This window comes from Xiphophorus hellerii, chromosome 17, assembly GCF_003331165.1.
Source record: "Xiphophorus hellerii strain 12219 chromosome 17, Xiphophorus_hellerii-4.1, whole genome shotgun sequence".
Taxonomy (NCBI): Eukaryota; Metazoa; Chordata; class Actinopteri; order Cyprinodontiformes; family Poeciliidae; genus Xiphophorus; species Xiphophorus hellerii.
Window position 1 is genome coordinate 16938991 of NC_045688.1, and position 26301 is coordinate 16965291.

General features: G+C 38.1%; 3 protein-coding genes across 4 annotated transcripts in view; all 3 read left to right on the forward strand.

Annotated features, from left to right (window-relative positions):
- The first annotated feature begins 3916 nt into the window (after positions 1-3916).
- LOC116736827 (sodium-coupled neutral amino acid transporter 2-like) overlaps positions 3917-26301 on the forward strand; it is a 36775-nt gene continuing 14390 nt past the window's right edge. Inside the window, exon 1 of the mRNA XM_032589623.1 lies at positions 3917-4072. The gene's annotated coding sequence lies outside the window, so the exon portion shown is untranslated. The remainder of the gene's footprint in view (positions 4073-26301) is intronic.
- On the forward strand, positions 3955-14044 carry slc38a2 (solute carrier family 38 member 2). The gene is made up of 16 exons (XM_032589584.1): positions 3955-4072; positions 5521-5661; positions 5755-5836; positions 5913-6028; positions 7579-7652; positions 7750-7842; positions 8093-8168; positions 9322-9404; positions 9514-9572; positions 9708-9860; positions 9954-10033; positions 10149-10249; positions 11725-11849; positions 11938-12082; positions 12177-12274; positions 12395-14044. The coding sequence occupies exons 2-16, from the start codon at positions 5528-5530 to the stop codon at positions 12494-12496; spliced, it is 1521 nt and encodes a 506-aa protein (XP_032445475.1). The 5' UTR covers positions 3955-4072; positions 5521-5527; the 3' UTR covers positions 12497-14044.
- The window catches only part of LOC116736789 (sodium-coupled neutral amino acid transporter 2-like), a 39212-nt gene continuing 31474 nt past the window's right edge, over positions 18564-26301 (forward strand). The window contains exons 1-13 of one of the 2 annotated variants that reach the window (XM_032589562.1): positions 18564-18629; positions 20413-20648; positions 20738-20819; positions 20899-21014; positions 21575-21648; positions 21747-21839; positions 22113-22188; positions 23461-23543; positions 23653-23711; positions 23847-23987; positions 24081-24160; positions 24276-24376; positions 26126-26250. In XM_032589562.1, coding sequence (XP_032445453.1) covers positions 20533-20648; positions 20738-20819; positions 20899-21014; positions 21575-21648; positions 21747-21839; positions 22113-22188; positions 23461-23543; positions 23653-23711; positions 23847-23987; positions 24081-24160; positions 24276-24376; positions 26126-26250 — 1146 coding nt within the window. In that variant the 5' untranslated portion in view covers positions 18564-18629; positions 20413-20532. The remainder of the gene's footprint in view (positions 18630-20412; positions 20649-20737; positions 20820-20898; positions 21015-21574; positions 21649-21746; positions 21840-22112; positions 22189-23460; positions 23544-23652; positions 23712-23846; positions 23988-24080; positions 24161-24275; positions 24377-26125; positions 26251-26301) is intronic. The other variant, XM_032589561.1, reaches the window with a different exon arrangement.

Genomic DNA, 26301 nt, shown 5'->3' on the forward strand with positions numbered 1-26301 from the left:
ATTTAAGTCCACTTTTTATATGACACACATCATATTACAAAAAGTCAATGTGCTTGAGTCAGATTTCATGCCTCTGACCTTGAAAAAGGGTGGTTTTCTAAGTATTACTGAATGACTTAATTAATTCAATGTATTAAATATAAAAATAAATTCTGAAGGAGTGTCTCGAATGAGAAAGGCGCCCAGCCTGCAGAGTTTACAGTAAACGAGAGGTACAGTATGAAATATGTCTGATAAGCTTCTTTGGAAATGTGTTTATGTCATGAGTTACATATATTTAACCTTTCAGAACCACAAGAAGCAAAGAACAGTAACAGACATCAGCAGCATCAGGTCTCTCATCATGTCCAGATGGCAACACTGATGTTATTTATTTTATTTTCAGTCAAAAAAAGGTTGTGTGAAATCATAACATTTGATTTTTATTATGCTGAAAATTACACAATATTTTAATATACTGGTAAGTCTATTTTTCTCTTGTGGGAAAAACTGATCAAGTGAGAAAGGGGGGCCCACCGAGTTAAAGGACCTAAAAATTCTTGCTACGCTCCTGCTATTCTCACCAAATGTAATTAAATCTTCTTTGTAAGCATACCGAAACTTTCTCGAAGATTTCTCTGGCGCCTATGCGCACCTATGTGGTTTCTGATTAATCGCTTTGCTAGCAGATTCACTTCTTCTACTGTTTACTCCCAGTCATTTAGATCCAAGCAACCATAACAGTGAAAGCATTGTTTCCCTAAACGTCTCAGAACTGGCTCTTGTTGGTACTTATGAGGCAGTCGGCGACAAAGTCAGCGTTATTCGAAGAGACCGCAGCTGTTGGGTTCGTAGCAGCAGCGAGAGACGGTCTGATATACATCAACAATGGAAGTACTGAATTCATCTTAAATAGATTAATACACAAAGCAGTCGGTTTAACTGACTGGCTCCGCCCTCTTTCACCTGTCCAGTAGAATATGAGACATTTTCTTTGAATTGATACATTCATTCATAGAAGATCATGATTCAGTGTCATGCTTTCATCGGCATAAGCTTTTATGTCACTATCACTCAGATCAAATTCAACCTTTGCCTTATATTTTTACATGTACGATGGAATAAATTAGTTTGCCTGCCCTTCAGCCCAACCTTCCTAAATTTGCCACGTCATGAAGGAAAGCAGGAATGTGTTCAATTTTTAGCTCTAGTCACATGACCAACAAAAACGAATGTGAGGCTGTGAACATTTTTGTAGAGCAGTTCAGGCTTTAAAGACATCATCATGTTTCATAACATGTCAACAAAGATCTCTTTATTTAGATTTGGTCCGTTTTAAGGAGAGGCTCCATGACCGTGGCTTCATATCGTACTTACTCTTCGCTGCATTGTGTGCAACTCCTGTCTGTACTTGCCTGTCTGATGAAATCTGCGTCCTGTATGACTCAGATCTGCAGGGTGGATTATTGGCTTGGATTAATCATTCATTCAGCCCTACTACTGTTGCTGCAGGTACAGAAATAAACTTTTATCAGTAGTAGTAACAGTAACTAACTATTGTTAGCTTTATCTCTACGATGTGACGAAGCCTGCAGTGCAGGGAGAGGAGTGAAACATGTTAGAAGTTGATCAATCCGTCATAGATGGAAAAACATAAGCAATGACACAGTTATTAATAGACAACATCTGTGCAACAGAGAAATCGCTTTTAATAGTAGCAGCATCAACTGAGAGGCATCAAGCGGTTCATGAATTCCCTGCCAGCAGGTGTACTGTTCCTTTTGTAAGCCTTGCCATTACTAATACATTAGGAAATAGGACACTCCACGTGCATACACATGACACAACCAGAGGAGCCAGCAGGATGAGTGAGGATTAGGATGACCGCTGCTCACATGAGGGTGTTCGGGTGTAATCTCATTCAGGCGGGGAGTTCTGGCTTTGAAGCCGCGCTCACGCCCTGATCCGGACTGACACCCGTCACCTGGGTCCACTGTCATTTCAAAAACCTTGCCGTGGATCTGTGGAGATCAGAGCAGGGAGTGGGATTCATCAAAGAAGAATGAATTTGAATTTTGAAGTTACAAATGCGATGTACACTTGCTATCTTGTCTAACGAATTAGCTATATGGTATGTGTAATGAAAGTCAAGCTAACTAGTCTCGATTATAATCAACTATCTAAACTACCGAATTAGCTATAAGCTCTGAATATTGGTTGTAAAAATTCTCAAAAACATAAATAATACAGTGAAGCTAACTAAGTTTATAAAAAGACATTGTGTAATGTATTAGTAATGGCATGGATTACATAAACAACATAAATATTAACTCAAGCTAAAGACATCAACACCAAAGCAGGGCTAAAAATATTATCCAGCTTAACACTGTGTGTTTGTACATCACCTTTCATTGCCACCTTCAACAATACAGATACGGCAACATATCTGTGTAAACAGCAAAATCCAAATATGTTCCTCTTTTTATCAAGTGTGGCTGTTAAAAAGGGAACCTAAAATAATTTACATATAATTACTAGTCAGTAGCTGTCAGCTTGCTTTTAGCTGGCCCAGAGGGATTCAGATTTTGTGCACAACTCTGTCTGTCACTATCCTAATCAATAATCTTGAAATGATTTTTGATGTTCAGATGTTGTGGCAATAAGAACGTATTCAGACTTGTTGTACATGCAGCTGGCAGAGCTGGAACAAAAGTTATCCTTATATGCTGATGATGTGACGCTGTTCTTAAAATTCTCTGGCTTTTCTTTCTTATTACGTTAGTATTTTTGATAGTTCTTCAGCTGTAATCAATTGCAACAAATGAATAGGTAGATTAAAGATTAACACTAACTGAGAGCATATTACCTTCGAGTCTAAAATTTTAGGTTGTCAGCATTTTAATTTGTTGCCAACTTGGAAAACCTGCATGTTTATAAAGAATTCTGAAGCATAAAGCTAAAATTACGGCTCATTACTGCATGACATTGTACCCAGAATGCCAGTTTGGCTATGACAATGCTACAGAAGATCCTTCCTGCCCACAGCCATCACCACTCAATTACTGCAACTTTTAATTTCCCTTTGGGATGAAGAAAGTTTTACTGAATTGAACTGAACTCTATTAACATTTCAGCGGAAAGTTCAGAAAGCATCAGCATTGATTCTGGCCCAGTTTGTTCACTGATGATGTCCCAAAAGAAAAGGTCACAACTTTTTAAGGTTGATGGCATTTTATTGCCCCTGTTTGCCTCAGGGGTAACGACCTCTGACCTCCTATGTTTGTCTTGTATGCACGCACACACACAAGCCTTTTGACATCATGACATTTATGTTTTCACTGGGCATCATCACAGCAATGATGACCAGAACGAACTTGACAGATGAGTGAGTTTTACAGGCAGAGAGTTATATTACTGGTGATAAAATTACATAAGAATAAATGTTGCATTGTGGATATTCAACAAGTATACTGCTGGAACTCAAAAGCATTTTCCCCCATTTACAATAGTCCTTTTGCAGAAATAGTTCTTCTATATTTTGTAAAGTCGAATTCAAGGCAGGGTGATTTTACTTGAGAGCTCCTCCTTTGGTGGATGCCTGTGGTTTCCCAGTAGCTAGGGCTCTTGGTCAGCTCTCTGTTTGTAAATAATAGCACGTCACAGCGTGCGTAAATCTAGTCCAGCCTTTGCTCCGCCCCCCTCTATTGCCGGGGATCAGAGCTGATGCAATAAAGGGTGAGTCCCAACCACTCCTCCAGCAGTGCTGGCTCTTCTTTGGGAACACATCGCATCACCGGGGACTCTTGCTTTCTGTCCGTCTTTCTCTATAAACCAAATTTATCCTTCTTACGCGTGTCGGTTCTTGACATTTCAAGTATTTTTTACTTTGATTACTTGAATTGCTTTGGTTGTCTTTTCAAAGATCAGATCGTCTTTCTGCTTAGAATTTTTCATTCATTTCCTATTCATTTACAAATAACGTAAATAATCTTAAGGATCGGCTGATTTTTGTGAAGAAATCGATCGGAGATCTCTTTGTTTTGTCCACAAGAGGAAGGATTTTTTTCTTTTAGGTTTCTTTCCCCCGTTGAAGGTAAGAATGCCGGTGTTGAATGAAGGACTGGAAAATTACCAGACGGCGGAAGTGCAGACTTTCAAATTGCAGGAAGCTTAGAAAATCTAACTCTTATTTTATTATGACTTGTAATCCGTAACTTGACTATGTATTCATTAAATAATATATATATTTATTTTAATTCCCCTGTGGCGAAGAATTAAAAATTTGACACTTTAAATATTTAAATCTTGGATTTTTTTTTTTTTTTCTTAAAAAAAAAAAAAGCAGATGCGTCATATGTGAACAAATGAAGCCATTATGGTCAATCTAATTTAATGATGTTGTGTCATATTGATGTCTGAATGTTGCATTTCTAGGCAAAAAAAAAAACCTGACATTAAAATATAGAGCTTAAAGAATCAATTTATTTTGAAAGATGTAGAAACATAACTTGGGCGTGAGTCAGAGCGCGAGCCGTTGCGGAAAAAAAAAATGGCCCGCTATGCCCATAAAAGGAACACACGTGTCTGTGTTTCTGCTGGAGCCGGCTGTGGAAATAATGTTATTAAAAGGATCTGGTTGGCCAGTCTCAGGAGAAATGAATAACAGGAAGAAACAGGAGGGATAATTTTACTAAGTCAAAACAACTGGAGCACGTTTGGCTCAAGATTTGATCCGATTCTGTTGTTTTATGCTCTTAAAGGCTGGTTGTCTTTAAAGCTGTTTTAAAACTTTTTTATGAAGAAATGTAAATAATAAATGATTTTCTGAGGGGCGTTGTAAAGATGAGCCTCTGCGGGTCTTTTTGTCCTTCAGCATCACTTCCTCTTCACTCTAGTCTGGGTGATGCTGTGAAGACTCGCGCTCCGGTATTTTTCCACTCGCTGCCTCGTCACTCAGCCCCTCCCGTCGCTGAAAAGATCTCACTCACGCGGCCTAATATTGATACCGATCTCATCGATGCCTCATCTGTCGGTCGGTGCTACCTAATCGAAAACTGTTACCAACACCCCCCCCCCCCAAAAAAAAACCTGCTTAAAACGTATTGAAACGAGATTTCAAAATGGAATCTGATATGCCTCCTTTGCATACATTAAAAATAGAACATCTTGATTAAATAAAACAGATGACAATCTCCTACCTTAAAAAAAACATAGGTAGTACATTTTGATGACCTAAAAGCCTCATCAGAATAAGCTTTATGAAATACTTAGCCAGCACATCTTATGCACCTACTTGTAATATCAGACATTGTTAAAAGTAAACCTTGACGCTTCAATAAACAGTCTATGATTTTGTGATATGATTTTGATCTGTTCTGACGATATGCATTCTTAGACAAGAAATACCTGCTTGCCTTATCTTTTATTATTAACACACCTTAACAAGAGCCAGAGGTGTGGCAGATATGGAATCAAGGAAAATAAACATATGCTAAAACACAATTACTGAAAACCTTTTTGTTATGATTTCTATATTTTCAGCTTTAAAATGCCCAATGACAAGCTGGCCGGTTCTAGAACTGAGATGAAATGTCTGAACGCTCCTCAAGACGACGACAGCTGCAGCTCCAACAGCAACGACTTTGCATACTCTGACTTTCCCAAGAAGATTCCTCTCAATGGGTGAGACTCGTCTTTAACATGTCTTCACAAACAAACCAAAAAAAAAAGTTTGACATGTCAGCTCATTTGACACATCTCTTTCTTCTATTAAAGGCAATACCCTGATGCAGATGCAGAGAGTCAAAACTTCCTCTCTGATCATAACCCAAGCAAGAAGAAATATGAAACTGAATATGTAAGTTCAGGTTTATTTATTCCACAATGTAGTTTTTTTCTACTATTTTTTTTCAATTCTGTTTTCTCCTCTTCAGCACCAGGGCAGTGCCTCCTTTGGCATGTCCGTCTTCAACCTGGGCAATGCCATCATGGGCAGCGGCATCCTGGGTCTGTCCTTCGCTATGGCCAACACCGGCATCGCCCTGTTTGTGTAAGCACTTTTCCATCACTAAAACCTGAAACCTCATTTTTAGCTCCAACATTTCTCAACTCCAATTCAGGCAGGTGTCTCTTCAAGGTCTCAGGTCCTGGTATTCCCAAATTGTGCAAGATAGGGTTTTTCCCCCCCCCCACTCTGCCAACAGGTGTGTGACCCTAACAGAGAGGCAACATACCAGGTTAAACATTTGCAGTTGTTCTGATTTGTGCGCGCTTCACCTATGTTTGCTGTAGATTAGAAATGTTGAAGAGAAAAATACATCTTCAAGGAAAAGCAGGTGGTTGGAGGGTTTTGGTAATGGTGACCCCTGTTGGCTGTTCATGTGAACAACTTCCAGACTTCTTGTGACATTCGCACCCTGGGTTTCATCAGACTCTTGATAGTTTTTTAAACAGAACAAAGAAAGGTGTTACAGAGGCTTTGTTTACTCTAGTGCATGATGTATAGATGGTATTTGGTATGAGGAAGAGATCTCTACTAACTTTTCGTCTAAGCAATGAAAAAATAGAAGTGATTTCCTGAATAAAGCAGAATGCGGATGTATTCTCTCTGTTAGCCTTGTGGTAGTGTGCATATCATCAGTCGAAAGCTGTAGGCCACTTTCCAGAGAAGAAGCTTACTGATAATCCTGGTGGCCAGGCGTTACGTAAACCAAATAGATGCCATTCACATGCTGGGGATCATGAATGGTCCACTGAGGATCTCGGTCTGACGGCGATCGACTAATCTAGGTCAGGGTCTGTAGGAAGTTGGAGCTTAAAAAAACCAAAGTAGCTACTTCTTGTGTACATTGTTGGGTGGAAGCTGATTATTGGTAGGAGAAAGTGGCTCCCAACCAGACGTCAACAGAGGCATATTTGCTGGGTTGAAGCTAATTTTGTCAAGAGACATACTAAGGACGTCCAATGAGAGCAAGTGGGCAGACAGTGATCTTACTTTTGCATTGCGAGTCTCAAATGGTTGAGAGATTAATTTCTACCTGGTCTATTAATACATTGGGACAAACTGTACTGACCCTACAGTATCTGAGTGGCATTAAGATGATCCTGTGCAGGGAAACCTCTCATCCTATCCTACTCTGCTGGTGCAGTCTATCATTTGAAGGGGGTTGTTCCGGATTTCACCCAGATTTCACTCTAGATTTATAGCTTTTACATCAAAGTGATTCTGTGCAGACTCCTAGCTGTCAAAGATAATTCCTTAAAAAGCTGATGGCTCAGGTTGGGGAGCAGTGATGTGTCAAGACTCCGAAACAAGCAAAAAAAACAAAAAACAATGCAAGGTCTGAGCCTTTCAGAAAGTCAATGAACGTAGCACATGCTCAGCAGTCACGGAATAACACCTGACCTTCACTTTGTGGGTGTGATTGTTTAGCATCAGGAAAGAACAGTTGTCTTTCAGTTGAGCTTTAAAGTCTCAGGTTCAGCATTTTAGCATTGATCGGGGCCTGCTACTCATTGCAGTCACGTTTTTTTTCCTTGTAATTACATCTTAGTCATGAGTCTACAGCTGAAGATCTTTTCTCTCTTTTGTGTTTACAGGATTCTCCTGGTTTCCGTTGCCATTTTCTCCTTGTATTCTGTCCACTTGTTGCTAAAGACAGCCAATGAAGCAGGTGAGCACCAGCTCTGACTTTCTAGCAACTTTTTATGTTTGATCACATTTAAATGTCAATATTTAAAACTCTTTGCGTTTTTTTCCACTTTTTCCAGGTGCTCTTGTTTACGAGTCACTGGGTCACAAGGCCTTTGGGATCCCAGGAAAACTGGCTGCTTCCTGCTCCATCACCATGCAGAACATTGGAGGTGAGGGACTGACCTTTAAGTAGCAAAATGGCTCTTTTTGTGTTATGCGACTGTGGTTGAACTGCTTCCTACACTCACCGTCATGTGGTGCATCTTGGAAAATAATAGATTGTAGAAATGGAGTAGTGACTGAAGTCACTTCTTTTTCCTTAGGAACATCTTTGTTCCTGGATGCCTTACAGGAGCATGACTCAGCTTATGTTTGAATAAAACGTATTAACTGGTCTTGTTTCTTTTTAATTTTTTGCAGCTATGTCGAGTTACCTCTTCATCATCAAATATGAACTCCCCATTGTCATTCAGTCCTTTACTGGAGCAAATGATGGGTGAGTGGTCTGTTTTAAATTATTTTCTTTCTGATCACTGCTTGGACCAGCTGACTCTTATGAAATATGACTACTTTCACCCTTAACGAAATAGAAATAACACTAAGCAACCTCCTGCTGGTAGCTATTCTCTATTAGAGACACATTATTGCTGTTGAGTGTAAGTCAAATACAGAAAATTGCTTTAAATCATTGGTTGTCGAAGCAGTTATGGAAATGTCCCCAAGGTGGGTATTAATTTATGCCTGGTCAGTACAAAATGTTCTGCATCAGATGGCTTCATTTTGTACCAGAAAAGTTATTTTGTTGTTTCATTAAAAAGTTTGACGAAATGACCTTTATACTGTTTGTCATTTCATACAGTTTTTCACAAAATGACAAAAACTGCAAAGGTACAAAATGAAATGCCTCGCATGTTTCACAGTAAAGGAGGACAGTGCTCTATACCACCCTCTAGAGGTCGGAAATAAAAACAGAGTTTACGGATAGTACTGTAAGAAAACATGATGGATAATCTTTCCAGGATTATGTGCTTGTTCTTGCCCTACTCTTATCTATATTTGTAATGAATTTTTAATGTTCCAAACTCGTTTTAAAAATGTAAATCAATCTGCTTAGGTGAGGCCAACTTAAAAAATCTGTCAAAACAATAATCAGCAAAAGATTAGGTCACATATTTGCAAATGAGCAGTAGGGTTATGTCAGCAAGCACTCAAAGTAAAGTGGAACACCGCCCAAAATGGCTGCCTGTTGTTTATCCGGGGCCAACTCTCAAGAGTAGGTGAAGCAGAATCTTTGTCTGTCCATGGTGAGCAGCTGTGTCCATGTAGGCGGGACGTCTGGACATCTTGAACGGATGCCAGCACCTTGTTACTCAGAGCGGACCCTTCAAAGAACCCCTTTTAGAAGTCACGGCTAGTGCCGCATCGAGATGGTGCGCAGTATGAGCTCACTGCGACCTCGCTCCAACTTTTAAAAATTGATGTGGCTTCAGCTTCTCTGTGCTGCTTTGTTGTGCCTATTTCTGGGAGCGATGCTCTCATCCTGCGCAGACCAGTTCGTCTCAGCTATTTCTGATGTTTACTTGTTGTCACTGCAACAGTGAAGTTGTAAGCTGAAGAATCTGACAAGATGTTTTTTCTGTGTGTTTCAGTGAATGGTACATCAATGGAGATTACCTTGTGATTCTGGTCTCAATTATTGTTATCCTGCCTCTCTCACTGCTCAGGAACTTGGGTAAGGAGTGTGTGTGTGCATGTGTGTCATAAAATGTCGTTCCTAAGTAATAATAAAAGTAGAAGTGGTAGCTTTAAAACGGCAATGACATTTTTTCTGTCTCCCTTAGGTTACCTTGGTTACACCAGTGGTCTGTCTCTACTCTGCATGGTGTTTTTTCTGATTGTGGTGAGTACAATCCCACCTTGTTTCCTTCTTCCTCCTTTGACAGTTAGATAAAACCCATTGTAATGTTTAGTTTATTTAGACAATGTAATAATATAGCACCATCCAAAAATATATTTTTTCTACATGTTCCTGCAGGTGATCATAAAGAAGTTCCAGATTCCATGCCCTCTGCCTATTCCTGACGCTGGAAATGAAACCATGCATATGTTCAACAGCACCCCCCACAGCGACAACACCACTACAGATGATGACACTTGCAAGCCTAAATACTTTGTCTACAACTCACAGGTAAATAAATCTCTCACAGATTAAACAGATTTGAATATTTTCAATAATACTCGAAGAATAACTTCTAACCTTTATATTTTTCCATCTCTCCAGACTGTCTATGCTATACCCATCCTCACTTTTGCCTTCGTGTGCCACCCTACTATCCTACCCATGTATGATGAGCTCAAAGAGTAAGTGCTGCTGCATGGATTTAACTCAAAGTTCTATAATGTTTAAATTACACCATTGTTATATTTCTTTAAAGTTTGGTCTGGTGTCTAAATAAAACTCTCCTTCCCTGAACAGCCGGTCACGCCGAAAGATGCAGAATGTGGCCAACGTGTCCTTCCTGGCCATGTTCATCATGTACCTGCTGGCTGCCCTCTTCGGATACCTCACCTTCAACAGTAAGTTGGGCAAGATTTAAAAACTACATTGTGGTAGCTCTAGATCTACGTAATTTTAAAAAATTTATTTCATAATTAATAGTCAGCTAGATAATAGATTTTTAGGCTAGCTTTGACAACTGCCAAACGGACTACAAGTAAAAATTAGCTTACTTGAGCTGCGTATTAATGTTTATTAATATACACTGTCCATTGAGAAATAAATAAAACAATACGTGTTTTCTTTCAAACCGTCTGGTCTTGAATGAAACTCTCACTTTATGGGTTCACAGGTCATTTACCTTGAATTTGAAATGTTTTAGTAATTTGCAATGTAAAGAGGACTTCAATTAAAAATCCTAATTTGTTGATTCAAGGCTGGTAACACAACAGTGTGAAAACACCATCTGATGCAGCTGGTGCCAGTATGTTCCTGTTTGACTTCAAATATACAAAAAAAAAAAAAAAAAAAAACAGCCAGAAATGTTTCCTGGAACATTGCAGAAGTTACATAAGGCTTTGAAAATCGCTCTTTGACATTATACAAAGCAGTCAAAGCAGGCACCGGTAATAAAAGGAGACATTTTGATGTATTTATTAAGAAAAACACAAATTACATTGATAATATATCACTACATTGGATGTAATTCAAAGTCAGCATATTTTTGCAGCTAGCAGCATAGCTTTGCTATAGCTAACTTAGCCTCTGATCTCACAAACACCTCTTAACAATTAGCAGTTATGTTTGACATTAGATGTAAATTTCTCTTTTTTGTGCAAACAGAGACTTGGTTGAAAACCTTCTCTTGACCGATTTTGCCTTAATTTTATTAACCTGTAAATATTTTTAACAAATTGTACACAAAACCCCCAAAAGACTAGCATAATTGTTAGTAGCTTAATGTAACCTCAATAATTATAGTCGGGTACTAGCTCAGCTCGGAACATAATATTGGTCACGACTCAGGTTCATCACAGCGGGTGCAGCACCTCGCGCACGTCTCTAATGAACTGGCCTAGCAACAGTATTTAATAAATTTGTACCAGAAATACAAAGAAATAAAACAATACGTACCTGTACGGAACATAATATGTACTGGTAAGGACTCAGGTTCATCATAGCAGCCACAGCACCTTATGAAGAATAGCATTTCATGTTAACATCAAGCTAACGGAACATTTTATCAGAGTGAATCTGCCTCGCGCACGAGTCTGATGAACTGGCAACGAGACGTCTGTGTTCACTATAGTGATAACTGCCAATCACCAGCAGGGGGAGCTGTTTCACCCATTACTCTTGAACTCAAACTAGAAATGGAATTATATACAATATTAACTCTGTTACACTAGCAACACTGGCTACAAAAGACAGAGCTTACATCTTAGTCCAAAGTGTTAACATGCTATTGTTTGATAATTAGATGTGATTGGTGTTGAAACTGAATTTACGGAAAGCTGTATTTAACTAAAGTGATCTCTGTCATATTTCTATTCAGTCCACGTGGGACCTGAGCTGCTCCACACCTACTCAAAGTTCTACAAGCACGATATTCTCCTGCTGGTTGTTCGTCTGGCTGTGCTGACCGCTGTCACACTCACGGTTCCTGTGGTGCTCTTCCCTGTAAGTATTGAGGGTCTACTGTTAATTATCCAGTCAGTCATGAAGACTATAAAGTCCATTGAGCTAATCTTTGTCTGGTTCTGAACAGATTCGTACCTCAGTCGGCCACCTGCTGTTCCCAAAAAAGGACTTCAGCTGGATCCGTCACGTTATTATCACAGTGAGCCTGCTAGCAGGAACCAACATTCTGGTCATCTTTGTCCCCAGCATCAGAGATATTTTTGGCTTCATTGGTAAATAACTGCACATGTTAATATGTATCATCAACTTTCTAACAATGTGTTATTGACCTTTTATGATTAACGGCTCAATTTTTCCTCATTCCAGGTGCCTCTGCTGCTGCAATGCTGATCTTCATCCTGCCCTCAGCTTTCTATCTCAGACTGGTTAAGAAGGAGTCAATGAAATCCATGCAGAAGATTGGGGTAAGACATTACTAAACATTTCACAATTTCAATCATATTTTGTTTTTTTTAGTAAACTCAATGTAAAATATTGTGTAACTAGCAACTTCAAATTAACTGTGAAATGATTTCTTCCACCAGGCTCTGATGTTCCTGATATTAGGATTTGCTGTCATGTTTGTCTGCATGACTCTTATCATCTACGACTGGATCGTGAACTCTATGGAAGATCAAGGTCACTGAAGCTCCAGCTCTTTTGCTGGTGGAGGGGGAAGCTTTCAGAGTCGGACTGCAACAAACACACAACCAACAAAAACAGTGTGACGAACAAAGCAAACCACAAAGACTCACTTGATGCTCGACTCTGGCTTTCTGAGCAATGGACCGTACCATTCCAAGAGAATGTATCTGAACTCTGTACATTTTGCTGTTCTAGATCACAAAGATGGCGTTTCCCACTTTTTATCATAACTTTTTAAATAGTCTTTTGCTTTTTCCTTTTTTTCTGTTTCATTATTATGGTACAGCTGTAAACAAAAAGGCTTCACAACACAGACTGAAAATTTGTAGTTTCAAACACAGCTTCCTCTCAGGTACAGTGTTATTCGTGGGAGAATGTAGCTGTGAACTCTGACCTCAGCGAGAACATCCTGCTTAACGAAGTACGTGAATCTCCCAAAGACTCAAATGAGACCACGGGACTTGAAACTTCACGGTCACTTTAGTTTGCTTCGACTTTTGCCTTCTATTTTTGTTCAACTTTACCAAAACCGTGTCTGTGAAGCATCTTTGTATATTGAAAAGCACTTATAGTTGAGGCCATTTGTCAGTTTTCACCAAAACGGCACCTTGTTCAGTATTTCTAAGGTCCTTTGATTTCGCTCAAAGTGTCAGCTAGCGAATCTGTGAACAGAACCAGACACTGGGAGGTCTGTATTAGATCTTGTTTGACGGGCGTGTGCGGCAGCGACACTACTGCTTCGGGAAGGCCGCCAAGGCTTTCGTTTCCATCCACCGTCCCCCGACTCCTGATCGGGGGCCACGGAGGGAAACCTAGAATGTTTTTTTCTTTATGGGAGAATACTTTGAATTTGACCACATACAGTGGTCGTAATAATATACTTGTTACATTTGTTAAACCGCAACAGCTTCAGCCGTACGAAGTCAGGTGCACTCCTAAACATCAAGAAAATACCCAGAATTCTTCAGTGTTCAGTGTCATAGCACAATGCAGTGTTTTACAATGAAGAACAATGGCAACTCAGCATGGATCCAATTCCCAACTGAGTCAAGAACCGCTCATCAGAGAGTGCACTGTGTTTCCAACACTAACACATCGAGAAAAACTGTGTCATCTATTTATGGAAGGCCGTTAAAGAAATGTAATTTAAACTATTTTAATATATTTATACCATGTTATATGTACATATGTATGTGAATGTATATACAGTATATATCTGTTTTTAAAGATTTTTGTTTGAACAATTTCATGGAGCTCAAAATCCAAATGAGGTCATATTGTGAAGAGTTTGCTCAGAACATCAGAATGTTATCTGTTCATTTCTTTAGAAACACTGAATATTCGTCCTGGATGGATTCAGTGGTGAAAGGTCATGGCTGGAGCCACTTTGACAATATTTTAAGCCCCTGAAGACAGACACAAATCAGCAAACCGTTCTCTTTGGTCAAACACAGAAAGGATGCTGCCTGTCAGTGCTACACTCTTGTTTCAATGAAACAATATGTACATGGTGTAAATAATGTCCCAATAAAATGAACTATGACCTGAAACCTTCACTCTCTGTCTTCTATGTTGTCCGCTTTACAAAGTTGGAGACAAATACCCTGGTATTGGTCTAGATTTGATGTTCGCATCTTAACGTGACATTTGCTCTATTCTGGTCTTTTATCTCTTAAACAGAGCTGAAAACTGTATCAACTGATTGGATTCATCACGTCTGTATGAATAAATATAACTGAGCATTATCAGCACAACAATAGGAAGTAGGACTGTGTAACCTAATATATTTGAAGGTAATATGTTAAGTGGAGATTAGCTACTGTGATTCTCTTCTAAAGCTCTGTCTCAAAGAAGAAGACGGCCTCTTAATCTGATCCGCCCCTAAATCCTTTGAGAATAAACTTCATAAATCTTGCTGCTGTTCAGTTGTTCAATACCAGGACCAAACAAATTGGTTTCCTACAGTGGAAGTATATTTACCAAATGGGCCCAAGTACCAGACCCCGTGGTACTCCATAAACAGCTGTAGTGTTAGTGGAAGATTTATCATTGCCTTCATTATCATTAACATCAACACAATTGTCCATAATCCAGATTGTCTGGGTTAGAAGCAGATGGATGACTGTGGAGAGAGTTCTTGTCTTGCAAGCCAAAAGTTGTGGGTTCAATTCCACTTTCCTCATGCCACGTGTCAACGTGCCCCAAAATGCCTTGATTTACATCTGTTCACTAAGGATGGATTAATCCTTTCTAAAACTGTGGTGACAACTAAAGTAATAGTTTGGCTGGCATGGGGTCTAAGGTTGAAAAAGGTTTGGATAAAAGCTAATATTTTCAGATCACCAAAAGTCTAAATATAGATCTTCATTTACCCCAAAAGGAAGCTGCACTTGATATGACAGAGTTACCGTGTTGGAAGTATGCCATGAACGTTATTTATTATCATTTTTTGTTTGTTTTCAGAAAATTACCCATGAAGTCATCACCTTGATTTTCTTGATATTAAGAGCAAAATTTGTTTGTTGTAATCTGAATTTATTACTTCTTACCTTTATTGTTCTTGGTAATATATATATAAAGTATCAAGTGTTTAGCTTAGTATACAGCTCAGGAGGAGCTTAATCAGTGAAAGCCTTCTTATGGGAAATGGAGAAGAGTTTACTTTCCTAAGGTGGATCGCCAGCTCGATTCCTGGTCTGCCTGCCCTTATTGTATATGTCCTTAGGCAAGACACGTCAACCGCCTCGCCTGCTGGTGTTGCATTGATTGCAACCTTGCTTCTGTAGCTACAATTCAGTAGTTTGCCTTCATCATCTTGCGCACTGAGAGTTCAATTTGAGATACAAAGGTCATTATAAATAAAATTAATTATTATTAAGACAGTAGCATTGTTACACAGTAAACTATTCTCTTCCCAATGATGACCTCTAGTGGTCAGTGGTTGACTTTCTCTCTCTGAAAAGTGATGGGGTTTTTTTTATTCCTAGAACTTAAAGTTAAACGATCTTAGTCTGTACTTTGCTCTTTTGGAGGCATTACGTTTTAAATGTATGACAGGACTCAAAGCATGTTCAGTTGCAATGACTGCTAAGCTCCCTCAGATAAACACAGCACAGCAAGAAGATAATGGATCGGTCTCACCTGAATAAAATAAAATAAAATGTGTCCTGACCTGCACAAAAGCAAAAAAAAGAAACTCCAATGACATCAAACAATGATTTTAAAAGCAATAAGCATGCACAAATAAGCAAAATAAAAAGTTCTAGAAGGCAATAATGTTACCCTAAAAAAGGACCTAAATTAGAAATGTTGACCCAGGTAACCCACAAAATTGTAGACATTACAGTAAGCTTTCAGTGGTGTGAAAAATGTTTTTTTCCCCCTTGTAGTTTTCTCCTGCTTTTGCTGTTTTGTCATACTTAAATGTTTCAGTGGAAAAACAACAGCAAAAAGGTTATAAATGACCTATTAGCTTAATTACATGCTCTAATCTTAGAATCAACACCAGTAGTTGGAAACTGTAAAAAAAAAGTCTTTGAAGAGGAAAAGAGGGAAATTGCACTTGGTCCTGATAACATACTTGTGAAGGTATGATGGCAGAGTTTTATGGAGATAAAGTGTTCTTGGACATATGGATGCCAAGAGATGAACTGTGGTGTAACATGAGGAGGTCTGTAGAGGAAAAGATGGAGCTGCATCAAGGATCTACCCTAATCCGCTTCTTGTTTGTTCTTGTGATTAACAGCCTTAAAGATGAGGTTATGTAGGAGTGTCCATGGACTGTGATGTTTGCAGATGATATTGTGACCTACAGTGAAACTAGGGTATAGGCAAAGGAAAGGCTAGAGATGTGAAGGTATATACTGGACAAGAGAGGCACCACAAGACAGGATACATGTGTCTAAAAAAAGGTGGATAGGTGATGTTACAGGGAGAGTAGAAGCAGAGAACGTAGAGGGCTCAAAGTTCTCAGGGTCACGAATGAAAGGAAAGGTGTGCAAGACAGTAGTTAGATCAGTGATGTGTGGTTTACAGACAGTATTGATGAGAAAAAGGCAATTGCAAAATTGGAGGTTTCAAAGCTCAAAATGTTGGGGATGGATAGAATCATGGAATGAGAGCTTCACAGCTGATGTTAGATGTTTGGAGATAAAGTGAGAGAGGTCAGACTGAGATGGTCTGAACATGTTTAGAGGAGAGAAGATGATTATTTATTTAGAAGGATGCTGAGGCTGGAGCCACAGATTTGTATTTTTCTTCCAAATAACTATCAATCGATCAATCAAATTTTATTTGTATAGCACATGTCAGCAGCAAGGCATTTCAAAGTGCTTTACATCATAACAAGCACAAAAACAGTCATTCAACATTGAATCAACAATCAAAACATTACATTAAGTCAAATGCCATCATTAAATTTGTAATTGATTACGTTTCAAATACAACTCTAAACAGGTGGGTTTTTAGTCAAGCTTTAAAGGAAGTCAGTGTTTCAGCTGTTTTGCAGTTTTCTGGAAGTTTGTTCCAGATTTGTGGTGCATAGAAGCTGAATGCTGCTTCTCCTCGTTTGGTTCTGGTTCTGGGAATGCAGAGCAGAACCAGAACCAGAAGACCTGAGAGGTCTGGTACAACAACAGCAGATCTTTAATGTATTGTGGTGCTAACCGTTCAGTGATTTATAAACTAACAACAGTATTTTAAAGTCTATTCTTTGAGCTACAGGGAGCCAGTGGAGAGACTTTAAAACTGGTGTTATGTGCTCTATCTTCCTGGTTTTAGTGAGAACGCCAGCAGCAGCATTCTAGATCAGCTGCAGCTGTTTGATTGATTTGTTGGACAGACCTGTGAAGACTCTGTTGCAATAATCAATACGACTGAAGATAAACGCATTAATTAGTTTCTCTAGATCTCGCTGAGATATAAATCCTCTAATCCCGGAAATGTTCTTCAGGTGATAGAAGGCCGACTTTGTGACTCTGGAGGTTCAGGTCAGAGTCCATCACTACTCCCAGGTTTCAGGCCTGATCGCTGGTTTTTAGTTGTAATAACTGAAGCTGTGCATTGACTCTAGATCTATAACTCTAGATTGTTCCCCTTTAGGTCCAAAAATAATAACTTCAGTTTTGTTTCTGTTCAGCTGGAGAACGTTTTAGCACATCCACATATTTATCTGTTCTAAGCATCTGTTCAGTGATTGGATGGGCTCTGAGTCACCTGGTGACATCGTAATGTAGAGCTGTGTGTCATCTGCATAGTTATGGAGATTATTATTATCATTAATATTATTATATAATATTATTTCCTGTTATAACCTGAGCTATTGGGAGCATATAAATATTGAATAAAAGGGGTGCTAGGATTGAACCTTGAACCTTGTTCCACATGTGACCTCTGACCTCTTTGATTTAAAGTTTCCAATTGAAACAAAGAAATCGCTGTTCTTTAATTAAGATTCAAACCAGTTGAGCACTGGAACAGAGAGTCCAACCCAACTCTCCAGTCAATTCAATAATATGTCATGACAAATATACATTTATACTTCAAATATATCAACACCAACTGTAGACTTCAAAACACATCCACTTTTAGAACAAATATCTATCAAATCTACCAAATCTTAACACCTGCTGTCCATCTAAAAAAAAGTTGTCTATTTGTTTTGTTTTCAGTGTCCTGTGTATATAGTCTGGGGACGTGAATGAAGTTTTCTAAAATCAGCTTCAAAACGTTTGTCCACTTACTGACTGCAGATTTTGAGTATTCTCTTAGGCTTGCATATGGTTCTGGTGACATATTTGGAAACCAAATATGTCACAATTATGCCAGCTATATTTGTTTTGCTCCAGATTTAAAATAATTTTGCTTGACCTGAAAAATGAAGAAGTTTATATTTCTTACAATGAGTGTAAGAAATGTAAACTTGTTGCTGTTTTTTTGTTATTAGGTTGTTTTTTCCCCCTTTGTTTTTTATCCAATAGCACATCGCTGTGTGCCAGTCTCCGCCTCTCACTCTTCCTGTGACTCTGTCCTATAAGTATCAGAGCTGATGCAACAAAACCGGTAAGTCCTAATACCTGCTCCAGGAGTAAAGTCTCCTCCCTTTTAAATAGTTTCACTTTGTTCACGTCTCTAAAGGTGAGTAGCCTACATTTACTCTGTTAGTTTAGTAACTTTTTGATAAATATATACTTGTTAGAACAGATAAAGTAAATATTATTATTAATAGTATGAGGCTCTTATATGAATATACCGTTTTTTTTGCCATTCTACCCAGTGGATTAGCTTTTACAAGTTTATTGTAAATCTGTTTTTGGCAATTCTGAGATGCCGTAAAAAAAAAAAGCCAATAAAATGTGATAAGTCATATCAAAAATAATATGACTTTATGCAACTGATATTAGTTTTTATTGTGATAATGAATAAATTGAGAAATTTTTACAGTTTCACATGATCCATTTCTAATCTGCGTCAAACATTCTGTTGGTTGAGCGTCATCGTCATGTTACTGAAGGGAAGCTACTATGTCAGTGAGAAGTTCTGTTGGTAATTAAAGTTCATGCCGAACATCTGAAAGTGTTCATTTTTAGAAAACAACCTGAACTCTGGTCACTTTCTGGAGTAAGAACAAGCTACGAGGCTTAAATCATAATGACTTTCATCTGTTACTGAAGTGAACAGTGTCATGATTACTACTAGGCTGTTTCTCTGCGTTTTCGGATCTTGTATAAGCAAAACTATGACACCTGTTTCAACAAATAAATCATGTTATTGCTGCAATATCAAACTGAATATGTTTATAGTTCTGTATAGTTTGAAAATAAAAAAGGTGTTTGGATCAGTTATAAAGGTATTGACTTTCTATTGTTCTTTTCTGACGCGCTTGAAACAGGTTTTTAAAACAGGTCAGACAAGTCAGTGGTCTGTATCAAAGTATGAACAACAGAAAAAGTCTTGTCTACAACATCTAATGTTTGACTGTCCTCTAGTGAGATGTCACGCTAGACTTTTTTTGTTGTCCCTCATGTTGACTGACAGCATAAAAAAAACTTCCCAAGGTGGAAATAGTTATTCTTCTGTACGGGTTTGTCAGCTAATAAGTTGACATAATGGATGATTGTAGGTCATATATTGAAAGTTTTAATCTGAAAAAAACTATCTCAACCATTCTGAGTTTATACATACACATTTGGCAGAGTGAACAGACAAGTGGACATAATCAAACTGAAAATATAAAAATATTGATCCACTGCCTTCTTTTGTTGCTTTTTATCTGTAAAATATCCATCAACTAGAAGCCTGGTACTAAAATTGTGATATCCAGACACTGATTGAGACAATAATAGCAGCATTTAAACACTAACTCTCTGCTCCACCCAGCAAGGAGAAACATGGCACAGAATATGTAAGCGGCAACATCATAAACTTCAGTTACCTTTAGGTTTTCATTTCTCACGTCTCATTCTGTATGTTTTACTCAGCAACAGTATGTTTCGTCAAGTGGGACGGAGTTTTCTAGCAAAGATCCTTGGAGTGCCATCTTATTGTTACAGATCAGCATCACACTGTTTGTGTACAAACACCTTTTATCATTTTTAAATATTTAAGAATATTGAGTCTCACTGTCCAGTGAAGAGCAGTCTGATGTTAAAACTGAGATGAAATTTTCATCTACTCAAAAAGATGCAGACAACAAACGATGACAGTAAAGAGCAGTCGCCTTATTTTAAGTGTGAGAAACTGCTGGAAGTGTGAGGCTCGTTTCAACCTGTGCTGACAAAACTAAACTGTACATCCTGTCAACACATTAAACATAAAATTGTCCAAACTCCCTCCATAACTAAAACTCAAGCTAAGGGAAAGAAACTGAACAGGTTAGTTCCTGTTTTTATGTCATTTTTCTTTCTGATATCCTTGACAGTTTCTTCACAATACCAGGGTGATTCTTCTAGCGGTGGGATTCCCTTCTGCCTGACCAACAAAAACCTGAACAGTAGGTTTCTCTTGATTCCATTGCCAAGGGTCAGTCCTTTTCAATGGAATGGGTTCTGGAACTGAGATGAAATGTCTGAACGATCCTCAAGACGACGACAACTGCAGCTCCAACAACAACGACTTTGCGTACTCTGACTTTTCTGAGAAGAATTCTCTCAATGGGTGAGGCTCGTTTTTACACGTCTTCACAAACTAACCAAAAGAAAAAGTTTGACATGTCAGCTCATTTAACACATCTCCTTCTATTAAAGGCAATACTCAGATGCTCATTCAGAGAATCAAAATGTCCTCTCTGATCATAACCCAAGCAAGAAGAAATATGAAACTGAACATGTAAGTTCAGGTTTATTTATTCCAAAATGTAGTTTTTTTTCCTGCTATTTTTTTTTAAATTCTGTTTTCTCCTCTCCAGCACCACAGCAGTGCCTCTTTTGGCATGTCCGTCTTGAACCTGTGTAATGCCATCATGGGCAGCGGCATCCTAGGTCTGTCCTTCGCTATGGCCAACACCGGCATCGCCCTGTTTGTGTAAGAACTCGTCTTTTCATCCTAATTTGGCTGAGCGGCATTCAGACAAATGTTGTTTTCAGGTCTCAGGCTATGATAATCCTAAGATCAGCAAGAAATTTTGAACTATTCTGTTCATATTGACTTGCAAACAAAGAAGAAAAACCTCACATCTGAATTAATGTGATGCTACCGGCAACCTGAACCTGTTGGTCTAAGCTTCTGTAAAAGACCATCTGGGAAAAATATCTATAATAAAATGTGGGTGTGTGTGTTCCAAGAACACATGCACCTCCAGCATAAGTTAATTTTTTGCTAGAAGTTATTGGAGGTTGTTTTGCCAATACACCCCCTGGTGGCTGTTCAATGTATCATGTTTTTGGGAAAATGTTTTGTTAGTGACTAAAAAGGTTTCTGTCAGCAGAAGCCTGGATTTTGAAAAAAAATATCAGAATTCCTATTAGTTATTGCTGTGCCTATTGCACAGCTTGTATCACCAAGCATATAGTTTTTATTTATTTATTGCCGATAAACACAAGTCATCTACAACTGAAGACTTTTTCTCTCTTTTGTGTTTACAGGATTCTCCTGGTTTCCGTTGGCATTTTCTCCTTGTATTCTGTCCACTTGTTGCTAAAGACAGCAAATGAAGCAGGTAAGCACCAGCTCTGACTTTCTAGCAATGTTTTATGTTTGTATCACATTTAAATGTCAAGATTTAAAACTCTTTGCGTTTTATTCCTCTTTTCCCAGGTGCTCTTGTTTACGAGTCACTGGGTCACAAGGCCTTTGGGATCCCAGGCAAACTGGCTGCTTCCTGCTCCATCACCACGCAGAACATTGGATGTGAGGGACTGACCTTTCAGTATAACAGCTATGCATTGTATTTATGATGCTTATATTCATCTACCATATTTTATAAACTGAAACATTTCTTTTCTATGTCCAAATTGGGAGTACAGGCAGAATTTCTCTGAGTGTCCTGTGACTTTTTTGTATCTCTCAAAATATCAGAAATGACTCTTTTTTCTCTAAATGTATAAATTTATGCTAGGGCTGTTGCTAACTTCTGTGTTTATTTTCTTTTGTTTTCTTTCTTCCTTTTTATCTTATATGCAGGCATGTCAAGCTACCTCTACATTATTAAATACGAACTCTCTGTTGTTATTCAGTCCTTTACTGGAGCAAGTGATGGGTAAGTAGTTAAATATTTGGTTATTATAACAACTAAACTGAGAAATAGCAGAATTGGTTCTTATTAATTGCATGGCTGCTGTTCATTTCACAATTTGCCACTTAATACTTTTATAAGTTTTGTTATTTTAGATCTGAAATTTCTAGTACAAAATCAAATTATGTGACATTCTATAATTGTGCTGCTCAACGTGGCAGCATGTTGGAATTGCTCTATTAATTATATTCAGATTTTATGTTCTTAAAAATTTTAATTACATTATTTCTGGCAGAAAATTCATTATTTATAACCAAATTTGAACCCAACCTAAGCACAATAGTTGAAAATGAAGTGTCGTTGGATGCAGAGCAGGAGCAAAGAGGAGAGAGAAGAACATTCAAACTCCTCCATCAATGATAATGAGCAAGACGAGTCCAATTTCATCCAATTGTCTGAGACGTTGAATGAACTGGACTCAGCCAGAGTATTGGGAACGCAGTACTACGTAAGCATTCGACTGTAACGTTTATCTCCCAGGTTTCCTGACTCTACGAGCCGACACAGCTTTATAAAGAAAATGGATTAACTGAAACATTGACGATAAAAGATGGTGTCATCCAGGAGTTTTACTCTGATGTGTCATCTCAGCAGCCTAGATATTTATATGTGGTAAACACTTACATGACCAAGCAAGTGGTATCTGCTTGGTCATGTGACAGTTAAAATGACTACGGGGCTACATTGGTCGTCTGCTTCAATTATAATATTGGTAAATTCTGAAATAACAGCAATATATCAAATATCAACATCATCTCAAGTTTTCATATTGGTGGGTGCCTAATAATTAATCTTCTGTAGCTTAGAAATACCTGGAGAAAAAAAATACACAAAGATTTGAAATTATATCCAATGTAATAACAAAAAAGCAACAATCTCATAAGAAAAAAAATTTAAAAAATTTAAAAACAGTGTATCTTGGAGAAAATGTCAAATGACTAATGAATAAGGATGGCTTTCTTATTCCATACAGAGCGCCAGTCAATTTAGGTAGGTTAGGCTTCCTTTTCTAGCATGAGGTTAGGTTGAGCACATGGTTGAGTTTTACGACCTTTTGTGAAAAATTGGTGAGCAGGTCTGAATCTAGAGAGTGACTCGACCTCCTCTGAAGCTGAAAAGTCAAGACAAGTGCAAAAATTCTCATTTTGAGTGTTCAAATTAATTAATTACATTTTCTCAACAGATTGTGTAACATATATTGTTCTATCAATTTAAAGATGTATTTGTGTGTTTCAGTGAATGGTACATCAATGGAGATTACCTTGTGATTCTGGTCTCAATTATTGTTATCCTGCCTCTCTCGCTGCTCAGGAACTTGGGTAAGGAGTGTGTGTGTGCATGTGTGTCATAAAATGTCGTTCCTAAGTAATAATAAAAGTAGAAGTGGTAGCTTTAAAATGGCAGTGACATTTTTTCTGTCTCCCTTAGGTTACCTTAGTTACACCAGTGGTCTGTCTCTACTCTGCATGGTGTTTTTTCTGATTGTGGTGAGTACAATCCCACCTTGTTTCCTTCTTCCTCCTTTGACAGTTAGATACAATCAATTGTAATGTTTAGTTTATTTAGGCAATGTAATAATATAGCACCATCCAAAAATATATTTTTTCTACATGTTCCTGCAGGTGATCATAAAGAAGTTCCAGATTCCATGCCCTCTGCCTATTCCTGACACTGGAAATAAAACCATGCATATGTTCAACAGCGACAACGTCACTACAGATGATGACACTTGCAAGCCTAAATACTTTGTCTACAACTCACAGGTAAATCAATCTCTCACAGATTAAACAGATTTGAATATTTTCAATAATACTCGAAGAATAACTTCTAACCTTTGTAATTTTCCATCTCTCCAGACTGTCTATGCTATACCCATCATCACTTTTGCCTTCGTGTGCCACCCTACTATCCTACCCATGTATGATGAGCTCAAAGAGTAAGTGCTGCTGCATGGATTTAACTCAAAGTCCTATAATGTTTAAAAAACACCAATGTTATATTTCTTTAAAGTTTGGTCTGGTGTCTAAATAAAACTCTCCTTCCCTGAAAAGCCGGTCACGCCGAAAGATGCAGAATGTGGCCAACGTGTCCTTCCTGGCCATGTTCATCATGTACCTGCTGGCTGCCCTCTTCGGATACCTCACCTTCAACAGTAAGATATACAATAAGATTTAAAAACTACATTGTGGTAGCTTTAGATATATGTATTTTTGAAAAATCTATTTCATAATTAATAGGCAGCTAGATAATAGATTTTTAGGCTAGCTTTGACAACTGCCAAACGGACTACAAGTAAAAATTAGCTTACTTGAGCTGCGTATTAATGTTTATTAATATACACTGTCCATTGAGAAATAAATAAAACAATACATGTTTTCTTTCAAACATTCTGGTCTTGAGTGAAACTCTCACTTTATGGGTTCACTGGTCATTTACCTTGAATTTGAAATGTTTTAGTAATTTGCAGTGTAAGGAGGACTTCAATTAAAAATCTTAATATGTTGATTCAAGGCTGGTTACACAACAGCGTGAAAACACCATCTGATGCAGCTGGTGCCAGCATGTTCCTGTTTGACTTCACAAATATACAAAAAAAAATATACAGCCAGAAATGTTTGCTGGAACATCGCAGCAGTTACATAAGGACATGAAAATCGCTCTTTAACATTATACACAGTAGTCAAAGCAGGCACCGGTAATGAAAGGAGACATTTTGATGTATTTCTTAAGAAAAAAACATATTACATTGATAATATATCACTACATTGGATGTAATTCAAAGTCAGCATATTTTTGCAGCTAGTAGCATAGCTTTGCTATAGCTAACTTAGCCTCTGATCTCACAAGGCCTTCTTAACAATTAGCAGTTATGTTTGACATTAGTTGTAAATGTGTCTTTATCTATAAACCTACTAATTTTCTGTGTTTGATCTTGAGGATTAAAGTATGGGTGTTGTGATGGAAAAACAAGCATTCGTGTTTTATTAGCTGGTTAGCAAAACAACAAATGGTTGAAGTTTTAGAATTTAGAAATATCAAAACAACATTCAATCTTGTTTTTTTGAAAATTCTGTTGCTACTATTTGGAAAGTTGAATAAAGGGAACATCTTTTTGGTCCTGTGGCTAAATGTTAGCTTCCACATGCTAACCAGCACAGCGTCTTAGCTGAAAAGCTTCTCTTGAGCAATTTTGCTCGACATCATGACCGGTTTTGCCTTGATTTTAATAACCTGTAAATATTTTAATAAATTGTACACAAAACCCCCAAAAGACTAGCATAATTATTAGTAGCTTAATAACCTCAATAATTATAGTCGGGTACTAGCTCAGCTCGGAACATAATATTGGTCATGACTCGGCTTCATCACAGCGGGTACAGCACCTCGCGCACGTCTCTCATGAACTGGCCTAGCAACAGTATTTAATAAATTTGTATCAGAAATACAAAGAAATGAAACAATACGTACCTGTACGGAACATAATATGTACTGGTAAGGACTCAGGTTCATCACAGCAGCCACAGCACCTTATGAAGAATAGCATTTCATGTTAACATCAAGCTAACGGAACATTTTATCAGAGTGTTGAACTCAGTGAATCTGCCTCGCGCACGAGTCTGATGAACTGGCAACGAGACGTCTGTGTTCACTATAGTGATAACTGCCAATCACCAGCAGGGGGTGCTGTTTCACCCATTACTCTTGAACTCAAACTACAAATGGAATTATATGGAATATTAACTCTGTTACAATAGCAACACTGGCTACAAAAGGCAGAGCTTACATCTTAGTCCAAAGTGTTAGCATGCTATTATTTGATAATTAGATATGATTGGTGTTGAAACTGAATTTGCGGAAAGCTGAATTTAACTGAATTGATCTCTGTCATATTTCTATTCAGTCCACGTGGGACCTGAGCTGCTCCACACCTACTCAAAGTTCTACAAGCACGATATTCTCCTGCTGGTTGTTCGTCTGGCTGTGCTGGCCGCTGTCACACTCACGGTTCCTGTGATGCTCTTCCCTGTAAGTATTGAGGGTCTACTGTTAATTATCCAGTCAGTCATGAAGACTATG